Source organism: Sebastes fasciatus, chromosome 7 (assembly GCF_043250625.1).
Source record: "Sebastes fasciatus isolate fSebFas1 chromosome 7, fSebFas1.pri, whole genome shotgun sequence".
Lineage (NCBI taxonomy): Eukaryota > Metazoa > Chordata > Actinopteri > Perciformes > Sebastidae > Sebastes > Sebastes fasciatus.
Genome location: NC_133801.1, coordinates 2,574,540 through 2,592,217, shown reverse-complemented (window position 1 = coordinate 2,592,217; position 17,678 = coordinate 2,574,540). Strand labels below are relative to the sequence as shown.

Genomic DNA, 17,678 nt, shown 5'->3' with positions numbered 1-17,678 from the left:
CCATGGTGCTGAGGCGTGAGGTGGGGGTGGTCAGAAGTCCGGCTGATGATGAGCGGAGGGAACGGGAGGGGGTGTACTCCTGAAGGAGGTCTGTGAGGTAGGTGGGGGCGAGGTTTTGGAGGGCTTTGTAGGTGAGCAGAAGGTTTTTGTAGTCGATCCGGTATTTAACAGGGAGCCAGTGTAGTTGGATGAGGATGGGTGTGATGTGGTCGGAGGATCTGGTGCGGGTGATGATCCTAGCGGCAGAGTTCTGAATGATTTGGAGTCTGTTGAGTAGTTTGATGGGAAGGCCAGAGAGGACAGCGTTGCAGTCGTCGATCCGGGATGTGACAAATACGTGGACCAGGATTTCAGTGCTGGAGTGAGACAGGGATGGGCGGAGTCTGGAGATGTTGCGGAGGTGGAAGAAAGCAGTCCGGGTGACGTTTTTTATGTGGGGTGTAAAGGAGAGGGTGCTGTCTAGGGTGACCCCAAGGCTCTTGACGTGGGTGGAGAACGGAACGGAGAAGCCATCAATGATGAGATTTGGAGCAGTGGTGTGTTGTGATTTGGAGGTGGTGTTTTTTGAGCCGATGAGCAGGGCCTCGGTTTTATGGCTGTTGAGTTTTAAAAAGTTCCTGCTCATCCAGCTCCTGATGTGTTGTAGGCAGGTGGTGAGGGAGGTGGGTGGCAGGGCAGCAGTGGGTTTAGTTGAAATGTAGACCTGTGTGTCGTCGGCATAACAGTGTAAAAGGTTATTGTGATGACGGAGGATAGTGCCAAGGGGAAGGAGGTAAATGATAAATAGGAGTGGACCCAATACTGACCCCTGGGGGACACCCAGTGAAACTGCGGAACACCTTGACCTGTGGTTGCCCAGCTGTACAAATTGTTGTCTGTCGGTGAGGTATGAGGAAAACCATGAGTGCAACACCAGTGATACCAATATCAGTCAGACGTGTGATAAGTAGTGGGTGGGAGATGGTGTCAAAGGCAGCAGTGAGATGGAGGAGGATGAGGATGGTGAGCAGTGCAGAGTCAGCTGCACGGAGGAGGTCGTTGGTGATTTTGACCAGGGCTGTTTCAGTACTGTGTTTGGGGCGGAAACCCGATTGGAAGGGTTCATGGAGGTTGTTTGAGTCGAGGTGGGACTGAAGTTGGGCGGCAACCACTCTCTCAAGGGTTTTGGAGATGAAGGTGAGGTTGGAGATGGGCCTGTAGTGGTGCAGATCAGCTGGGTCAGCACCGGGTTTTTTGAGAGTTGGTGTAATTGCAGCAGTTTTGAGGGTGGGGGGTACAATACCGGTGGTGAGGGAGGAGGTAATGATTCTTGTGATCATGGGGGACATGGAGGGCAGACAGGCTTTGAAATAGACAGATGTGTACTATGTTCACCCATTCACTCTGTATCTTTTATATCTCTATTATTGTTTTTATAATGTTTGCTGATGTTGCTGCTTTGACACCTGAATTTCCCTCCGGGGATTAATAAAGGTTCATCTTATCTTATCTTATTTGCTGACTCCCTAGGAGCCTGATCGATGCCTGAGATCCTCTGGCAGGGCCCTACTAACGGGTCCAGATTCCAAACTTGTCAACAAAGCTGACCGGGCTTTTGCCTTCCGGGCCCCTCAGCTGTGGAACTCCCTACCTGAGGATCTCAGGCAGGCAAACTCAGTGTCTTCCTTTCAATCTCTTCTCAAGACCCACTTTTATATTATGTCTTTTTCTTAACTGATGGTGCACTGTTGTCTCTGATGCTATATAAAAATAAATTGAATTGATTTGAATTGTTGTAACTATTTATATGATTTTATTTTTTGTATTAATATTTTATTTTGTTTAGATTTTAAGTTCTGGGTGTTAATTATTTTGATAATTCTTTTATTGGAAAACACTTTGTAACCTTGTTTTGAAAGGTGCTATATAAATAAAATTATTATAATTAGTATTATTATCTTCAGAGTGTGAAGGGTCCTGAACTCAAACTGAACTTACGAGTTACGATCAGCTCTGCTCTTCTGGTCAGATGTGCAGTTTCCTCTCCATCTTTCAATCAGCTTATCAGGCTTCGTGCAGTATCTCTCTTAACGTCAGTTTCCAGGATTTGCTAACAGGAAGCTGCAAGTGATAATCATATACTAACATCCTGCACCCTGGTGATGTTTTTAACATCAGTTAAATGTCAGGTACCGCAGTAACATTTACTAACTGGAACTGGACTGTGTTCCAGCAAAAGTGTGACGTGTTTCTACCATTTAGGAAGCCTGAAGGGGAAAATATTCAAATAATAACTTCACCCCATTTAAAAGTGTGATTTAGTTTCTTTTCACTGGTTTCAGTAACCAAGAGGTGGCCGAAGAGAAAAGAATCAATCTAGTTCCACTCAGTCGATGCAAGCTTCATTTATTGTGATGCATTTTAAAAAGCTCATTATTTAACAGTTCAGAAACATTAACAACACATTATGTTTGTAATTTGGTTTTAGTGGCTTCAAAGCCATCGACTCCTAACTATTTACACATTAAGTTGATTATTTTAGCTCTTAAATTCTTCATAGATTTCTCTGAAAACTCAGTAGTATTAAAATGATATCTGACAGTTATTTTAAGCAAAAGACAGAAACCACAGACAGAAGCATCAAAGTATTCCTCATGGTTAATGTAATGAGCTTCCTTCAAAACATTAACAACAATATACTTATCATTAGCTTTCTTAACTGATAGAACGTCATCTTGTTTTCATCATGCAAAGAATATAATAATGAAAAACATCCCTTTATGTACTGTGACAGTACTTGTTAATCATGAATAAGGCATGCTAACACTTTACCCTAGCCCTCGTCTCTTAACTGTTGTATTCATCACTCTTATAGAGGATGAGGAACACAGTTTTTCTTTGCCTGGCTCTGCAGATTATATGATGCTGCAACAGTTCACTCAGCAGATTATATAGAATACAACAAAATGTCCCATTGTCCTCACTGCATCATGTTTAGAATCAATTACAGAACGCTGCTCTGATGTGACTGTTGTGTGAGAGCTGAGCCGTCCATCTGGATGATCCTACTCTGTCCCCTGGGCTCCTGCCTCTTCACCCAGCAAGTCACCAGCACCACCGAGGTGATCCAGCTCCATGTTGTCCTCTCGTCTTGGTTTCTGTCCTCTGGGGGCCTAGAGAGACATGACAGAAAATGTCTTCAAGTCACAGAATAGTGTAGGAAGTGTTGAGTTTGATACGTAGCATGTAGCTTTTGTTTTCCCCTCAGTACCAAACACATACCAAGCTGTGATCCCAAAGTACACCAAACACTGAATGTTGGATATTACATCCCTACAGTCCTAACATTGATGTGTAAAGTACCTTGCAGTAGCAATACACGGCAGCATTGGACCCCACCATCAGCACCATCAGCACCAGGAGGACAACCAGTCTGATGATCAGATCTGTTACAGAGGCTGGAACAGATTCACAATCATGATTACATCAGTTCATACAGGAACATGTGTGCAGCACTTTCCTCTGAAGCTAAAGTTGCTTCATTCAAACTATTTTCAGCTTTTACATCTTGTATTTTTTTTAATGTGTGATTGTTCCTTTCAGCTGAGAGGACACATGTCCACAAATCACAAGTCCTCATTGTCTTTGTGGTTGTATTCTGACTTATTGCTGCAGTGTTTGCAGTGTGTGGATCACACCCTGTGCATACTTCCTCTCAGCACCTGGAGGGGCGTGTCAGTGTTTGATTGGCAGCAGCTGGCAGGCTGAGCTCCAGCAGGAGAACCAGAGACAAACATCAACTTGTGCTGTAGCTCACAAGCCAGTAAGAGTAAAGGAGCACACCAGCATCTAAAGTGAGCAAAGAGATATCTGCAGGTATGTTAACATGCTGTTTAATGTGCTGCAGCTGAGCAGCTGATTAGTCATCTAGCCTGCAAACTGGAGTTAGCAGAGCACTTTCCCCCCGTGGATGTTTGTTTGGTGGCTCGTTCAACAAGCTAATAATAAAGCTTTAATGCTATTAAACTTGTTTTTTCTGACTTTTAGTGGTTGAATTCCTCACAAAGCTGCACTTCTTATCCTCTGTCTTCTACTGTGTGCATGGTATTTAAAGAGTCCTGGGTAAACTGATCCACTCTATAGTCATGAACAAAAATCACAAATCTGTAGACTGCAGCTTTTCTGGATGGAAGTGACTTTTCTTTATCTCATTAACACTAAATGTGTTTTCATGCAGTCAAATAATTGTATCAACTGGCTGATTCAGATTGTCAGGTGATCAAATAAACACATAATAAAATGTAATGAACTACATTAATTATTCTGAACAGCAGCAATAAACATGAAGACATTGCTGTCTCATGCATGTAAACAGTTGGCACCTCATGACGTTTTATCTGATTCAGATGAATAACACTTTAAAGCCTGCGTGCGTTGTCAGTGTCACATTTCCCTGTTTGACTCAGATTGTCTATGAAGTTACCTGAGACAGTGAGATGGAGCGGCTGGCTCTCAGATGAGAAGTTATAGGAGAAAACATAGAGGTGATAAACACAGCGGTACTCCCCTCGGTGGGCGGGCTCTGCAGCAGAGAACAGGAAGTGGGCATAGTGATTGACAGCTGGCAGGGTGTGGTTCTGTGATGTAGCTGAGGTGGTCAGAATAAGCTGGAAGGAGCCTCCTGGGTACTGTGGCAGGATGGAGCAGCTGATGGTGAAGCTGGAGCCCATGAGCACCTGAATCCCCTGCTGATTGGCCTCAGAAACCCCGTCAATGAAGGTAGCGAAGGAGATGTTTGGCTGAGTCAGAAAATCTGTTAAAACAGTGGAAGATGAAACATGAATCATCTTTATTTGTTTTGTCAAAGTGATGAAAACTGAGCCCAGTAAGATGACAGGATTTGTTCATTAGCAGGAGCCATGGGAAATGGAGGACTCTTGGATTCATATTTAATATGGAGGACTTAGTGAGCAACTGCTCATTGAAAAAGTTAAGGATGTGACTGTCACTGTTTAGGGTTACCTGAGCAGATCACCTCCAGGATGTAGGGACTTCCAAAGTTACGATTTAGCCTTAAACACTCCCGTAGCATCAAATGAGACTCAACACAAGAAGGCCGGATCCCCCACAGATCCGTCCATGAAGAACTGGTGCTTATGTTTGTTGAAACAGCAGAACCACAGTCCAGTCGATTACACACTGCAGCTGCTCCCTTCTGGTCCCATTCAAAGACTTCATCAGTCACTGGTCTCCACTCTCCATGTTGTTTCATCTGTAGCGTACCATCACAGCGACTGGATCCTCCTAACAACCTGATATCATCAGGCTCTGAACAGAGACAGGAGAATAATTAATAAAATAAATAAAGTAATTTACATTAATAAAATCAAAGCTGCAGCTCCTCTTCTACCTGAGCAGGTGAGTCCAACAGCTTTGCCAGGTGAGCAGGTGTTTCTATCTGAGTCTGAGCTGTCACAGTCCAGGAGAGCAGACTCATGGCCTCCACACTGGAACTCTTTGGTCCACACTGGAGCCTCCACGTCTCCATAGAGCGCCCCCTGGAGGACTGAAGGAGCCCCACAGCCAAGCTCCCTACAGACCACCTCAGCATCCTGCAGGTCAAAGTCATCTTCACACACTGAGGACCACGACTGGTTGGACTGGTTGGACTTCACCTCCAGTCTGCCTGAACACAGACTCTTCCCATTCACCAGCCTGACAGAGTCTGGAGAGAGAGAAATAACACATCAGAGAAACCTCTAACCAGGCTCTCAACAGCACTAAATCACTGGAGTACATCAGTAAAGTTTTAAATCAATGTATAAAATAATAAGTGCCAACCAGTGGCGGCTGGTGACTCAAAACATTGGGGAGGAAAACCAACCCACAGCGTCATGTTATTTTATTAAGTTATTTAGTTTTATCTCTGCCTGAACAAAACACAGCTTCCTCATTCATTAGAATGAGGCCAGTCTGGTGGTGCAGCCAGGGTGCCAACACAGAGGACTTCACCTAAAAAACTGCAGGGTCATCCGGCAAAAAAGTAGAACCTGACTCGATCTTTGCCGGCAAAACACTGCAGGAGCCAATCAGATATGTACAAGAGTTCATTCCCGTTGGATTACCCCGTAACATCAACACCACATGTCTACTGTGTTCCCTGTGATCATCACAACAAAATGGGACTTCTTAGATTGTATTTCATGTCTCATCAGTGCCTGAAGCTACACACCTCACCAACCCAGCTCCCTGCATTGTTTAAAACAGGACTGTTTCCGTGTTGGTTCAGGCCTCAACTCACGACAACAAATCCTTTCACCAGTACTGCCGTGACAACATATGCTTGGAAATAATAGATTACCTAATTTTCTCTTTCCTCAAAATGACAGCTATTTCTTTACTAGTCCAATGAACAGACAGGAAAGAGATTATAAGGATTCCTGTTAAAGTTACTGCCATTTATAGTGTTACCTGAGCAGGTGACCTCCAGACTCTCACTGGCCATACCAGGCCGTATTGATACACATTCCCTGATTGAAGACTCAGACTGACCACAGGAAGATCTGATCATCCATGCATGTCGTTGGTACGAATCATTTCTTCTTCCTGTTGAAAGAACAGAACCACAGTCCAGCTGTTTGCACACAACAGCTGCAGACATCAGGTCCCACAGAGAGTCGTCGTCAACCACTGGTCTCCATTCTCCCTTGTGTTTCATCTCAAGTCTACCGACACAGCGACTGGCTCCTCCAACCAACCGGACGTCATCAGGCTCTGAACAGAGACAAGAGAGTAATTAGTAAAAGAAGTAAAGTAACTTGCATTAGAATAGAGATTCTACCTGAGCAGGTGAGTCCAGCAGCTTTGCCAGGTGAGCAGGTGTTTCTATCTGAGTCTGAGCTGTCACAGTCCAGGAGAGCAGACTCATGGCCTCCACACTGGAACTCTTTGGTCCACACTGGAGCCTCCACGTCTCCATAGAGCGCCCCCTGGAGGACTGAAGGAGCCCCACAGCCAAGCTCCCTACAGACCACCTCAGCATCCTGCAGGTCAAAGTCATCTTCACACACTGAGGACCACGACTGGTTGGACTGGTTGGACTTCACCTCCAGTCTGCCTGAACACAGACTCTTCCCATTCACCAGCCTGACGGATTCTGAAGAAAGACAGCGACAGAGATAATTACAAGTTGAACTCTCTTATTCAGGTTTTTGACCTTCTCATTCTCTACAATCAGCCAGTGAACAACAACTAGTCCCACCGGCACTGCAAGGCAGACAACCTCAATCCAGACTGTTCTGCTGTGTTCTCCCTTGGTGGCTGAATAAGATCTCTAACTCAATGCTGCCTTTTCATTTCTTATGCACTTCTGCCTTGCTGCATGCTCCTACAACAACGTGACACTTGTGTCAGGTGGAAAGTCAAACTGAGCACTTCTTCTTGATGACTTCTCCTTGATCTACTGTGGCTTGGATGATACCTTGTTTGTACGTTGCTTTGGACAAAAACATCAGTGAAATATAAATGTAAGTGAAAAGACTGTAGAGATTACAGTTATAGATGATGGATTTGCTGCTGTTACCTGAACAGTTGATCTCCAGGTTGGAAGAGGAAGTGGAAGACTTTGTGTATATACACTCCCTAACTGCAGACTTGGACTGAAGACAAGTTGGTCTGATCCGCCATACACGTTTGTTAATGTAACTCTCTCTCTCTGCTGTTGAAACAGCAGAGCCACAGTCCAGTTTTCTACACACTTCATCTGCTGTCTTTATATTCCAGCCAGACATTAGGTCAACCACTGGTCTCCAGTATCCCTGTTGTTTCATCTCCAGTTCACCAGCACAGCGACTGGATCCTCCCACCAGCCGGACAATATGGAGCTCTGAGCAGACAGAAGTAATTGGTGAAAACAGATGAAGTCACATTTATTAAAAGAGAAACTCAAATCAAATCAAATCAAAGCTACAGCTCCTCTTCTACCTGAGCAGGTGAGTCCAACAGCTTTGCCAGGTGAGCAGGTGTTTCTATCTGAATCTGAGCTGTCACAGTCCAGGAGAGCAGACTCATGGCCTCCACACTGGAACTCTTTGGTCCACACTTGAGCGTCCACGTCTCCATAGAGCGCCCCCTGGAGGACTGAAGGAGCCCCACAGCCAAGCTCCCTACAGACCACCTCAGCATCCTGCAGGTCAAAGTCATCTTCACACACTGAGGACCACGACTGGTTGGACTTCACCTCCAGTCTGCCTGAACACAGACTCTTCCCATTCACCAGCCTGACAGAGTCTGGAGAAGAAGAGAGAGAGAGAGAGAAAACCATGCAGACAGAGAGATGAAGTACTAGTGCAGCGCCCGTTCAAAACATGTCCTTTAGAACGGGCTGAATGTTTGGTCTGTGGTGTTGCTGCTTGCAGCTTTCTCGAGAACCGCTCATCCAAACTTCACACTCGACTCTGAGCTTCTTTGGGTCCTGAGTAAAACACCTGCCATCACATAGTTGCGTTACACACCCAAGAGGAAAACATTGTTGTACTGCATTTACCTGACAGAGAATTGTTACTGGCTGCGTTGCAGATTCAGCTGCATGCTCGTCTCAATCTGCAGAGCCCTGAAGCCTGTGTGTTTGTTTATTCAAAGTTTGTTAATATTGAATGTGTCTTCTGTCAAATTACACCAAATATGAAGTAGATCAAATTAGTTGTTCTCAAGATATACAAATAACACAGACAGACAGAGAGTCCTTGCTTCATAGTTAGAGAGGGCATAGCAAAGAATACACTGACACATTACAATCAATGCAGTAGTCCTACTGTGTGTGCCCATTTGGTGAGGATAGTTTTTGTTGAGATTATGAGAGCTGTTGGTTCATTAAGGATCATTCAGTCCTTGTTTGTCAGTACATGTTTCTGAGCACTGTTCCTTTTCCTGCATTTGACATTTCCTTTCCATGTTTTTGAGACTATGGGCCTTTCCCATTTCCGATTTTATACGGCTCGGTTCCTCTCCTTGAGGAGGCGAGGAAAAGACACTAGGAGAGAGGAAACGAGGAAATATGTTTTTAGAGACATGAGACGTTGTTTCCTCTGAAGCGTCACGTGAAGCGACGTCCGTTTCTGATGACAGCAGCAGCTGATCACATCTGGATCAGCTGTCAGTGGGCTTTAACAGCTGTTGATGTCTGAACTGATCTAATACTAATAAAGACACTCAGTTATTCTCAGTGGCAGAGCAGCAGTGTTTCTCTCTGTAGCCTGTTACCTGTTTAACAAACACCTGCACATGAATAACAGCTGCAGTCTGTATTTCTACTGTGGACTGAGTCCTGCTTAGAGGACCAGGAACCATCTCTACTGTGGACTGAGTCCTGCTTAGAGGACCAGGAACCATCTCTACTGTGGACTGAGTCCTGCTTAGAGGACCAGGAACCATCTCTACTGGCACAACACCTTTATATTATTTATTCATTATTAGCGTCTGTAGTTATTGATATTCTGACCAGAAGTTATGTATCAGGCTGAATGTTTCAGGGAAAATGTAAATGATGTAACTCATATCAAACCCACATTCAGGAATTATCATCCTCATGTGACTGAATGGAAATGAGGATAAATGATGTAAAAGGTGTAAAAGACAGACCCTCCTTCTCTCTCTGACTTTAACTGGATCCTTAATAAAAGTTAACGGAGGAAATAACAGATCATCAAAGAAAACTCTTTCTAATAAATGCAGAATGCCTTGGAGGACCGAGAGACTGTCCAAAAGTGTGCACCATCTGTAAGAGTCATGGTGTCCCACCCAGCTCCACTAGTGGAAGAAGGTCAGTTCAGTGACAGTCCCCTACTGGTGGCTGCTGTAAGAGGAATATCAGTATGGAAGGTTTGAAGCCATGAGCCTCCAGCAACAAGCCCACTGATGAGCTTTCTTTGCATTTGTGTTTTTGTGTTGTGGATACTGATGTTGTTGCCTGAGCAGGTGATCTTCAAAATGGTAGTACTAAATGAAGAAGTAAAGGACCCTTTTGCTAAACATTTCTTCAGACTAGATTCAGACTTAAGACAGGGAGGTGGGGTCAACCATGAAGGTTGAGATCGACGTGTTGAGGAAGTCTGAACCACAGAACCACAGTCCAGAAGTCTACAAACTCCGTCTGCTGACTTCAGGTCCCAGTCAGGGCCACTCACTCCTGTCCAAACTCCCTGGAGCTTCACCTCTAGATCACCAGAACAGCGGCTGGATCCTCTCACCAACCGGATAGCATCAATCACTGAACACAGGTAAGAGAGTAATTAGTAAAATAATCTCTTGTGTAATTCTTCTTTTATATATTTGTATTCTGTTTACCTTTGAAAGCATCATGTTCTTCTGTCTGGAGACCTGGGGAGAATCCTAAAAGAGATAATGCAAAGGGTGATAATGAGTTGTCCTGCTCTGGACAGGTCAGGCAGAAAGGTTGCAGTAGAAGCATCCCGTCACACATTTCTAAATATTTGTCACAGATTTGCCAAATGTAGTTTTGTTGGTCTTCCCTGCAGGGTCCTATCAGGATCAGGTCAGGTTGCATTGGAGCTCTGTGGATTTTGTCCCCAATCTCTTCAATTGGAGAATCATTTAGAGTGGATTACTTCTTAATGTTACTCCTGAAAAGCTGCAGTCAGGAACTTTGAGTAAATATGATAAAAAAACTTGTCTCTATATCCTGACAGTTCCTCTGCCTGACCCTAACCCTGCCTATATCCTGACAGTAGAGAGACAGATAATCTGTGAAACAAAATAATTAATTAATAAATTAATTAATTAATATGTGTGTTTGTGTATATATATCAATTAATTAATTAATTAGACTAGTGTGTGTGTTTGTGTGTACACTATGTATTTACCTGAATTACTTTAATATTTATACTTATCCACCTATTTAGATGGCTTATTAATTAATTAATTAATTAGACTAATTAATTAATTAATAAACGTCTGGTTAATTAAGTAATACATATGTGTGTGTGTATATATTTACGTATGTATACATACACATATATATATATGTGTATGTATACATACACATATATATATATGTGTATGTATACATACACATAGTGTATAGACTTAAATCAAACACAACAGTTGTTCAGCCAGCTATTCTGTAAATCAACTATAACTAATAATATAGTTAAATTAAATAAGAGTTCCACCTTTATTCCCCTAAACAACTGTTTATTAATAGATATATTCTCATATAATTGTTATCAAATTTATTTTATTTTGAAATATTTGGAAATATATTTTATTTGATTTCAGATTCTCAAATATTTCAGAAGATCTTAACAGGGTCAAAAGAAAATAAATGCTTTACAGTTTAATTTGTTTATTGAATTTTAAAGTAAAATAGTACTAATACTGTAACAAATAGTGAAATATGTTGTTGTTAACAACAATAATGAATTACTGTGTAATTGTTTTGGGCTTTTACTTTGTTAACAGCAAGTAACCAGACATCTTGGCCTCCTTGTATTTCTAGCTGTAGCCACCAGAGGGTGATACCAGACTATTGTTTGTGTGTGTCTGTGTTTATACCAAAGTTCTGGGTACATAAATATGTCCACACAGCACAGTGACATTGTGATTGGCATTCAGTTCTGATTAAGGTCATAGTAAGCTGAAAGTTAGTGAAAACAATGTGTAACCGAGCCATAACTATTCCATACAGGGACGTAGCCATGGTTTAGACATTAGTGAAGTCCACAATGTTTTCTGTTAATGGAGATTAAGAATTAAGAAAACAATAAAGGTTTTTGATCTAAAACTATGTAATTTAACATAATGTTTGACCATCATGATAACGCCCAAAAAGCTTAAAGAGAAAACTTGTTCTAGTTATTTTATTATTTTATTATTTACACATTTCACAGCCTTCATCTGAACATTTAATTCTTCTGGAAATATTTGCCCTGTAAAATCATATTCTGTAAATCAAAAGAGCAGATTCAGAAAACTTTTAAATAATGTTTGATTAATTATATTTGTTCACAAATAAAAAAAAAAAACGAACGGTTCACTGATTATTTTACAAAAAGTAGGTGAACATTGTATTGATAAATTACAGCACCCTCGTTCTCACCCTCCTCCCCAACGCCGTGCCGTGTGTTGGCTCATCCTGATTTATCATTTCAAGCCCCAATATTCCTATAATATCAAATAATATCCATACAGGGACTGAGAATATAAATAGTAGAGGTTATTGATTTTATAGTCAATTTAACAGCTACTTTACACATGTTTACATTTACATGTAATATGATATAATAAGAAGAACAAAAATAATTTTTAAATATTAATTTAATTAGTTGATGTTTCTTTCATCTGTATTGTATTTATACCTTATGATTCAATAAATTGTTTAATTGATCATATCATATAGTAACGCACATTGTGTTCTGATTCTAGATCTGATTATAATACAGTATGTTTCTCCTGTATTATTAATATTATAGGGACCGTCGGTCTGTGCATCCTGTCCAGAGGTTCTTCAGAATATGACCCACTCAGAGACATCAGTACCACCACACCCAGCACGCTGGATCAGAGACAACGTGAGTTTCAGACCTGAGTGAACACATGCTATTTGGTCTCTGCCTCTAACCAAGTATAGAAACATCCTGAAAGCACACAGCTTCTCTCAGCTCTCTGCCTCACTTATTAAGAGTTTCAAACGTCCATCATGAAATCAGAGTCCTACCTGAGGTCCAGAGCAGCACAATCAGCACTCTGTGATCCATGTCCACTCAATGTGCCTGTCACTGTGTCTTCTTCATCTGCTGTCTCTGTCTCTTTATCAGACCAAGAGTCAGGCCCAGCCCCCTGAGAGATACATATTTCCTGTTCACCTCTATCAGGTCATCACAACGCTGTAGTTTAGGCTGTTGCCTCTCACGGCCTGCAGTACCTTATTTTGAGGCTATAGATCTATTTGGTGAAATATATAAATTCAATTAAAACTTAATATTAATACTCAAGAAGACACATGGCATTTGGCAGAAAGTTTCCTGAAACAAAGGCAATAAAAAAGGTTTAATCTTGCTTCAAGTCTGAAATATGACTGTACATTGTTTCACACCTGATGTGAACCGTACCCGAGTACGTATGAACCGTACTCCAGACCACCTTTTCAAGTGGACTCGAGTACGGATCGACGAACCGTGCACGAGTACGGTACGGAGCGCTCGCACTAATCAGACTAACTGGACTTGGGGGTCAGGTGTACTCGGATCCGGGCCCGGGTCCCGGATGTGACAGCACCCTGAGAAAACCTTAATTAGCATGAGGCGTATAGGTTGTCAACAATATGTAGATTGTTAGTTTTCCTGAAGATGTTTAGAGTGAATGAGAGAGAAAGAGTCTGTTACACAAAATTATGAACATTTTTAACCTTTGTTTTTAGCCTTTTTATACCCCCACGTGTCCTTCTTTCCGTCCGTCCTTCCGTCAGTCTTTATGTCCGTCCTTACGTCCGTCCTTACATAAGTCTGTCGTCCGTCCTTGTATCCGTCCTTACGTCCTTACGTCCGTCCTTACGTCCGTCCTAACATCCGTCATTACGTCTGTCCTTCCATCCGTCTTCACGTCCTTCTGTCCGTCTTTACGTCTGTCCTTACGTCCGTCCTTCCATCCGTCTTAACGTCCTTCCGTCCGTCCTTCCTTACATAAGTCTGTCGTCCGTCCTTGTATCCGTCCTTACGTCCTTACGTCCGTCCTTACGTCCGTCCTAACATCCGTCATTACGTCTGTCCTTCCATCCGTCTTCACGTCCTTCTGTCCGTCTTTACGTCTGTCCTTACGTCCGTCCTTCCATCCGTCTTAACGTCCTTCCGTCCGTCCTTCCTTACATAAGTCTGTCGTCCGTCCTTGTATCCGTCCTTACGTCCGTCCTTACGTCCGTCCTTACGTCCGTCCTTACGTCCGTCCTAACATCCGTCATTACGTCTGTCCTTACATCCGTCTTCACGTCCTTCTGTCCGTCTTTACGTCTGTCCTTACGTCCGTCCTTCCATCCGTCTTAACGTCCTTTCGTCCGTCCTTCCGTCCGTCCTTCCGTCCGTCCTTCCGTCCGTTCTTCCGTCCGTCCTTCCGTCCGTCCTTCCGTCCGTCCTTCCGTCCGTCCTTCCGTCCGTCCTTACATTTGTCTTTACGTCCTTCCGTCCGTCCTTACATCCGTCCTCCTGTCCTTCCTTATATAAGTCCTTACGTCCGTCCTTACATAAGTCCTTCCGTCCGTCCTTCCATCCGTCCTTCCATCCATCTTTACATCCCTCCGTCCGTCCTTCCATCCGTCCTCATGTCCTTCCTTATAGAAGTCCTTACGTCCGTCCTTACATAAGTCTTACGTCCGTCCTCACGTCCGTCCTCACATCCGTCCTTACGTCCCTTCTTACGTTCGTCCTTACGTCCCTCCTTACGATCGTCCTTACGTTCGTCCTTCTGTCCGTCCGTCCTTCTGTCCGTCTTTACGTCCGTCCGTCCGTTCGCATGTCACACTTTCGTTTCTGGAGCAAAACTCGGAAACGATTTAACTTAGGAACCTCAAATTTGTAATGATGGTTGACAGTGTGGTCTAGTTGGGCCTTTTGGGGGTTTAGAAGTCCAGGGTGCCCAACATTTCAAAGATTTTAGGCACCCTGGACTTGAGGAAGGAGAGCTAATAACAAGCTACATTGTGCTCAATAGACTAATTCCATTAGTTCCAAAAGGGCAAAACCTTTGGCCCTAGTTTAGTAGAGGTCAAGCAGTGAGCGGGGGTTTGTGAGCCAGGCTCACTTTTGCCTTGCTTGTGGGAAGTACTGAATAATCCCCTCTAAAAATCCTTCATATGAACCAGCTCTGCAAGGAAAGGGATTCTTTAGTTCACCTGCTCACAACTGTCTAAACTGAGGCCATAACATGTGATGATATGAAATACTTCTTGCCAGTTTGTGCTTTGCAGCTTCTTATATAATTGAAGTACCATATTTTATTAGTAGTAGAGTAAACCACCCTGAGTTTGAGGTGCTCAAAGTGAAGACTTCAGTTACGACATATCAGCTCACATGTGCTGCTTCCTGTTCATCCTTTTATCATCTCATCAGTTTTCTGTGGTTTTGATCATCATCAGTCCTGCTGTTTCCTGCTGGATGTACAAACATAAAGCTGCTGTTTTATAACTCATTATACGCATTCATTTCCCATAGTATCATTTATACTATACTTTTAATTTATACTATACCGTTTGGAGTGTTATTTAGCCTCCTTCGGAAAAAGCTGGCTGCTATATTTTCTGATAAGCCAAAAGTTGCTTTATAGCAGTTGCAGCTCGTCATGCTCTAGTTTGGATCCTCCCTCTGCTGTCTGGTTCGTTTATGCACGAGATGCAGGTTCAAGTACACTTTCTTTAAAACATGTCTCTTTGTCCATACTTCCAGGTGGCTCTGGAGGCAGCCAAGGCCCTGCATGAGCGCAGCTGCTGGGAGCGTCTGGGTGGTGCAGCGCTGCTGCAGGATGTTGAAGTGTGCTACCAGAGGACCAAGAACTTTGACAAGCTCACCTTCCTCTACCTCATCACTGTTAACCTGGCCAAGCTGCACAAGATGATGATCGGTGAGAGATGGAAACTCACACTGTTTATTGAAGGAATGTGCTAAAGATGTGGTAATTTGGTTGGAGGTTTGTGTGTCTCATATGTCAGTGAACTTATATCTAATACTTTTTGTTTGTAGCTGACATCAGGAAGTACATGAGAGATCACTACCAGGCAGCTCTCTACCTGTGATATGTCAGTGAGAGGGTCGGCATCCTGAACAACTGTGGACAGAGTGAGTTCAAGTGTCACCTTCATCACATAATGACTCCTATTTTCTGTTTTGCTCTTTCCACTGTTCTTTTGTAGTTGAAACTGAAGCTTAATCAACCTGTTAGCTACGAACATCAGCCCTTGTGTCCACCTCATTCTTTAGCAACTACTGCCCTGCATGTAGGATGCGGCGCTGTAATGAACCAACTGAAATCACGTACTTTACTTCACGTCTCCGCGCCGGAAAAATTTTATGTTTTAATGACACACTATACTATGAATTTTTTTTATGACTTTTACTCCATACTATACTATGACTTTTTTCGGGACTTTTTTCGACATACTATAATATTACTTTTTTATAACTTTTTTCGACATGCTATACTATGACTTTTTCTGATGACTTTTTACGACATGCTATACTATGACTTTTTCTGATGACTTTTTACGACATGCTATACTATGACTTTTTCTGATGACTTTTTACGACATGCTATACTATGACTTTTTTCATGACTTTTTTCGACACGCTATACTATGACTTTTTCTGATGACTTTTTTCGACACACTATACTATGACTTTTTTCGACACGCTATACTATGACTTTTTTTCATAACTTTTTTCGACATGCTATACTATGACTTTTTTCATGACTTTTTTCAACATACTATAATGACTTTTTTATGACTTGTCCGACATACTATACTATGACTTTTTTTTATGACTTTTTACGACATGCTATACTATGACTTTTTCTGATGACTTTTTACGACATGCTATACTATGACTTTTTCTGATGACTTTTTACGACATGCTATACTATGACTTTTTTCATGACTTTTTTCGACACGCTATACTATGACTTTTTCTGATGACTTTTTACGACATGCTATACTATGACTTTTTTCATGACTTTTTTCGACACGCTATACTATGACTTTTTCTGATGACTTTTTTCGACACACTATACTATGACTTTTTTCGACACGCTATACTATGACTTTTTTTCATAACTTTTTTCGACACACTATACTATGACTTTTTTCGACATGCTATACTATGACTTTTTTCATGACTTTTTTCAACATACTATAATGACTTTTTTATGACTTGTCCGACATACTATACTATGACTTTTTTTTATGACTTTTTACGACATGCTATACTATGACTTTTTCTGATGACTTTTTACGACATGCTATACTATGACTTTTTCTGATGACTTTTTACGACATGCTATACTATGACTTTTTTCATGACTTTTTTCAACATACTATAATGACTTTTTTATGACTTGTCCGACATACTATACTATGACTTTTTTTTATGACTTTTTTCGACATACTATCTAATTACTTTTTTCGACATGCTATACTATGACTTTTTTCATGACTTTTTTCAACATACTATAATGACTTTTTTATGACTTGTCCGACATACTATACTATGACTTTTTTTTATGACTTTTTACGACATGCTATACTATGACTTTTTCTGATGACTTTTTACGACATGCTATACTATGACTTTTTCTGATGACTTTTTACGACATGCTATACTATGACTTTTTTCATGACTTTTTTCGACACGCTATACTATGACTTTTTCTGATGACTTTTTTCGACACACTATACTATGACTTTTTTCGACATGCTATACTATGACTTTTTTTCATAACTTTTTTCGACACACTATACTATGACTTTTTTCGACATGCTATACTATGACTTTTTTCATGACTTTTTTCAACATACTATAATGACTTTTTTATGACTTGTCCGACATACTATACTATGACTTTTTTTTATGACTTTTTACGACATGCTATACTATGACTTTTTCTGATGACTTTTTACGACATGCTATACTATGACTTTTTCT

General features: G+C 41.8%; 2 protein-coding genes and 1 long non-coding RNA gene across 5 annotated transcripts; 1 reads left to right on the top strand and 2 right to left on the bottom strand.

Moving 5' to 3' along the window:
- Positions 1-2,368: 2,368 nt before the first annotated feature.
- Positions 2,369-8,483, bottom strand: LOC141771084 (scavenger receptor cysteine-rich type 1 protein M130-like). Its single transcript, XM_074641005.1, has 9 exons — positions 7,963-8,483; positions 7,562-7,864; positions 6,821-7,135; positions 6,451-6,753; positions 5,390-5,704; positions 5,002-5,307; positions 4,463-4,792; positions 3,343-3,437; positions 2,369-3,152 (listed from the first exon to the last, which is right to left on the bottom strand). Exons 1-9 carry the CDS (start codon positions 8,300-8,302, stop codon positions 3,045-3,047), a joined length of 2,415 nt encoding a protein of 804 aa, XP_074497106.1. The 5' UTR covers positions 8,303-8,483; the 3' UTR covers positions 2,369-3,044.
- On the top strand, positions 3,730-15,854 carry LOC141771092 (coatomer subunit alpha-like). 3 transcript variants are annotated; one of them, XM_074641021.1, is made up of 5 exons: positions 3,730-3,855; positions 10,197-10,256; positions 12,468-12,566; positions 15,429-15,603; positions 15,723-15,854. In XM_074641021.1, the coding sequence occupies exons 3-5, from the start codon at positions 12,510-12,512 to the stop codon at positions 15,773-15,775; spliced, it is 285 nt and encodes a 94-aa protein (XP_074497122.1). In that variant the 5' UTR covers positions 3,730-3,855; positions 10,197-10,256; positions 12,468-12,509; the 3' UTR covers positions 15,776-15,854. The 3 variants fall into 3 exon arrangements, 2 of the variants coding, with proteins under 2 accessions (XP_074497122.1, XP_074497121.1); XM_074641020.1 differs by having other exon boundaries at positions 10,143-10,256; positions 15,723-15,853; XR_012594661.1 differs by lacking the exons at positions 15,429-15,603; positions 15,723-15,854 and adding an exon at positions 12,813-13,275 and having other exon boundaries at positions 3,732-3,855; positions 10,143-10,256.
- On the bottom strand, positions 9,836-12,781 carry LOC141771099 (uncharacterized). The gene is made up of 3 exons (XR_012594669.1): positions 12,713-12,781; positions 10,324-10,368; positions 9,836-10,246 (listed from the first exon to the last, which is right to left on the bottom strand). It is a non-coding gene; the product is annotated as an uncharacterized LOC141771099 (long non-coding RNA).
- Positions 15,855-17,678: the final 1,824 nt, after the last annotated feature.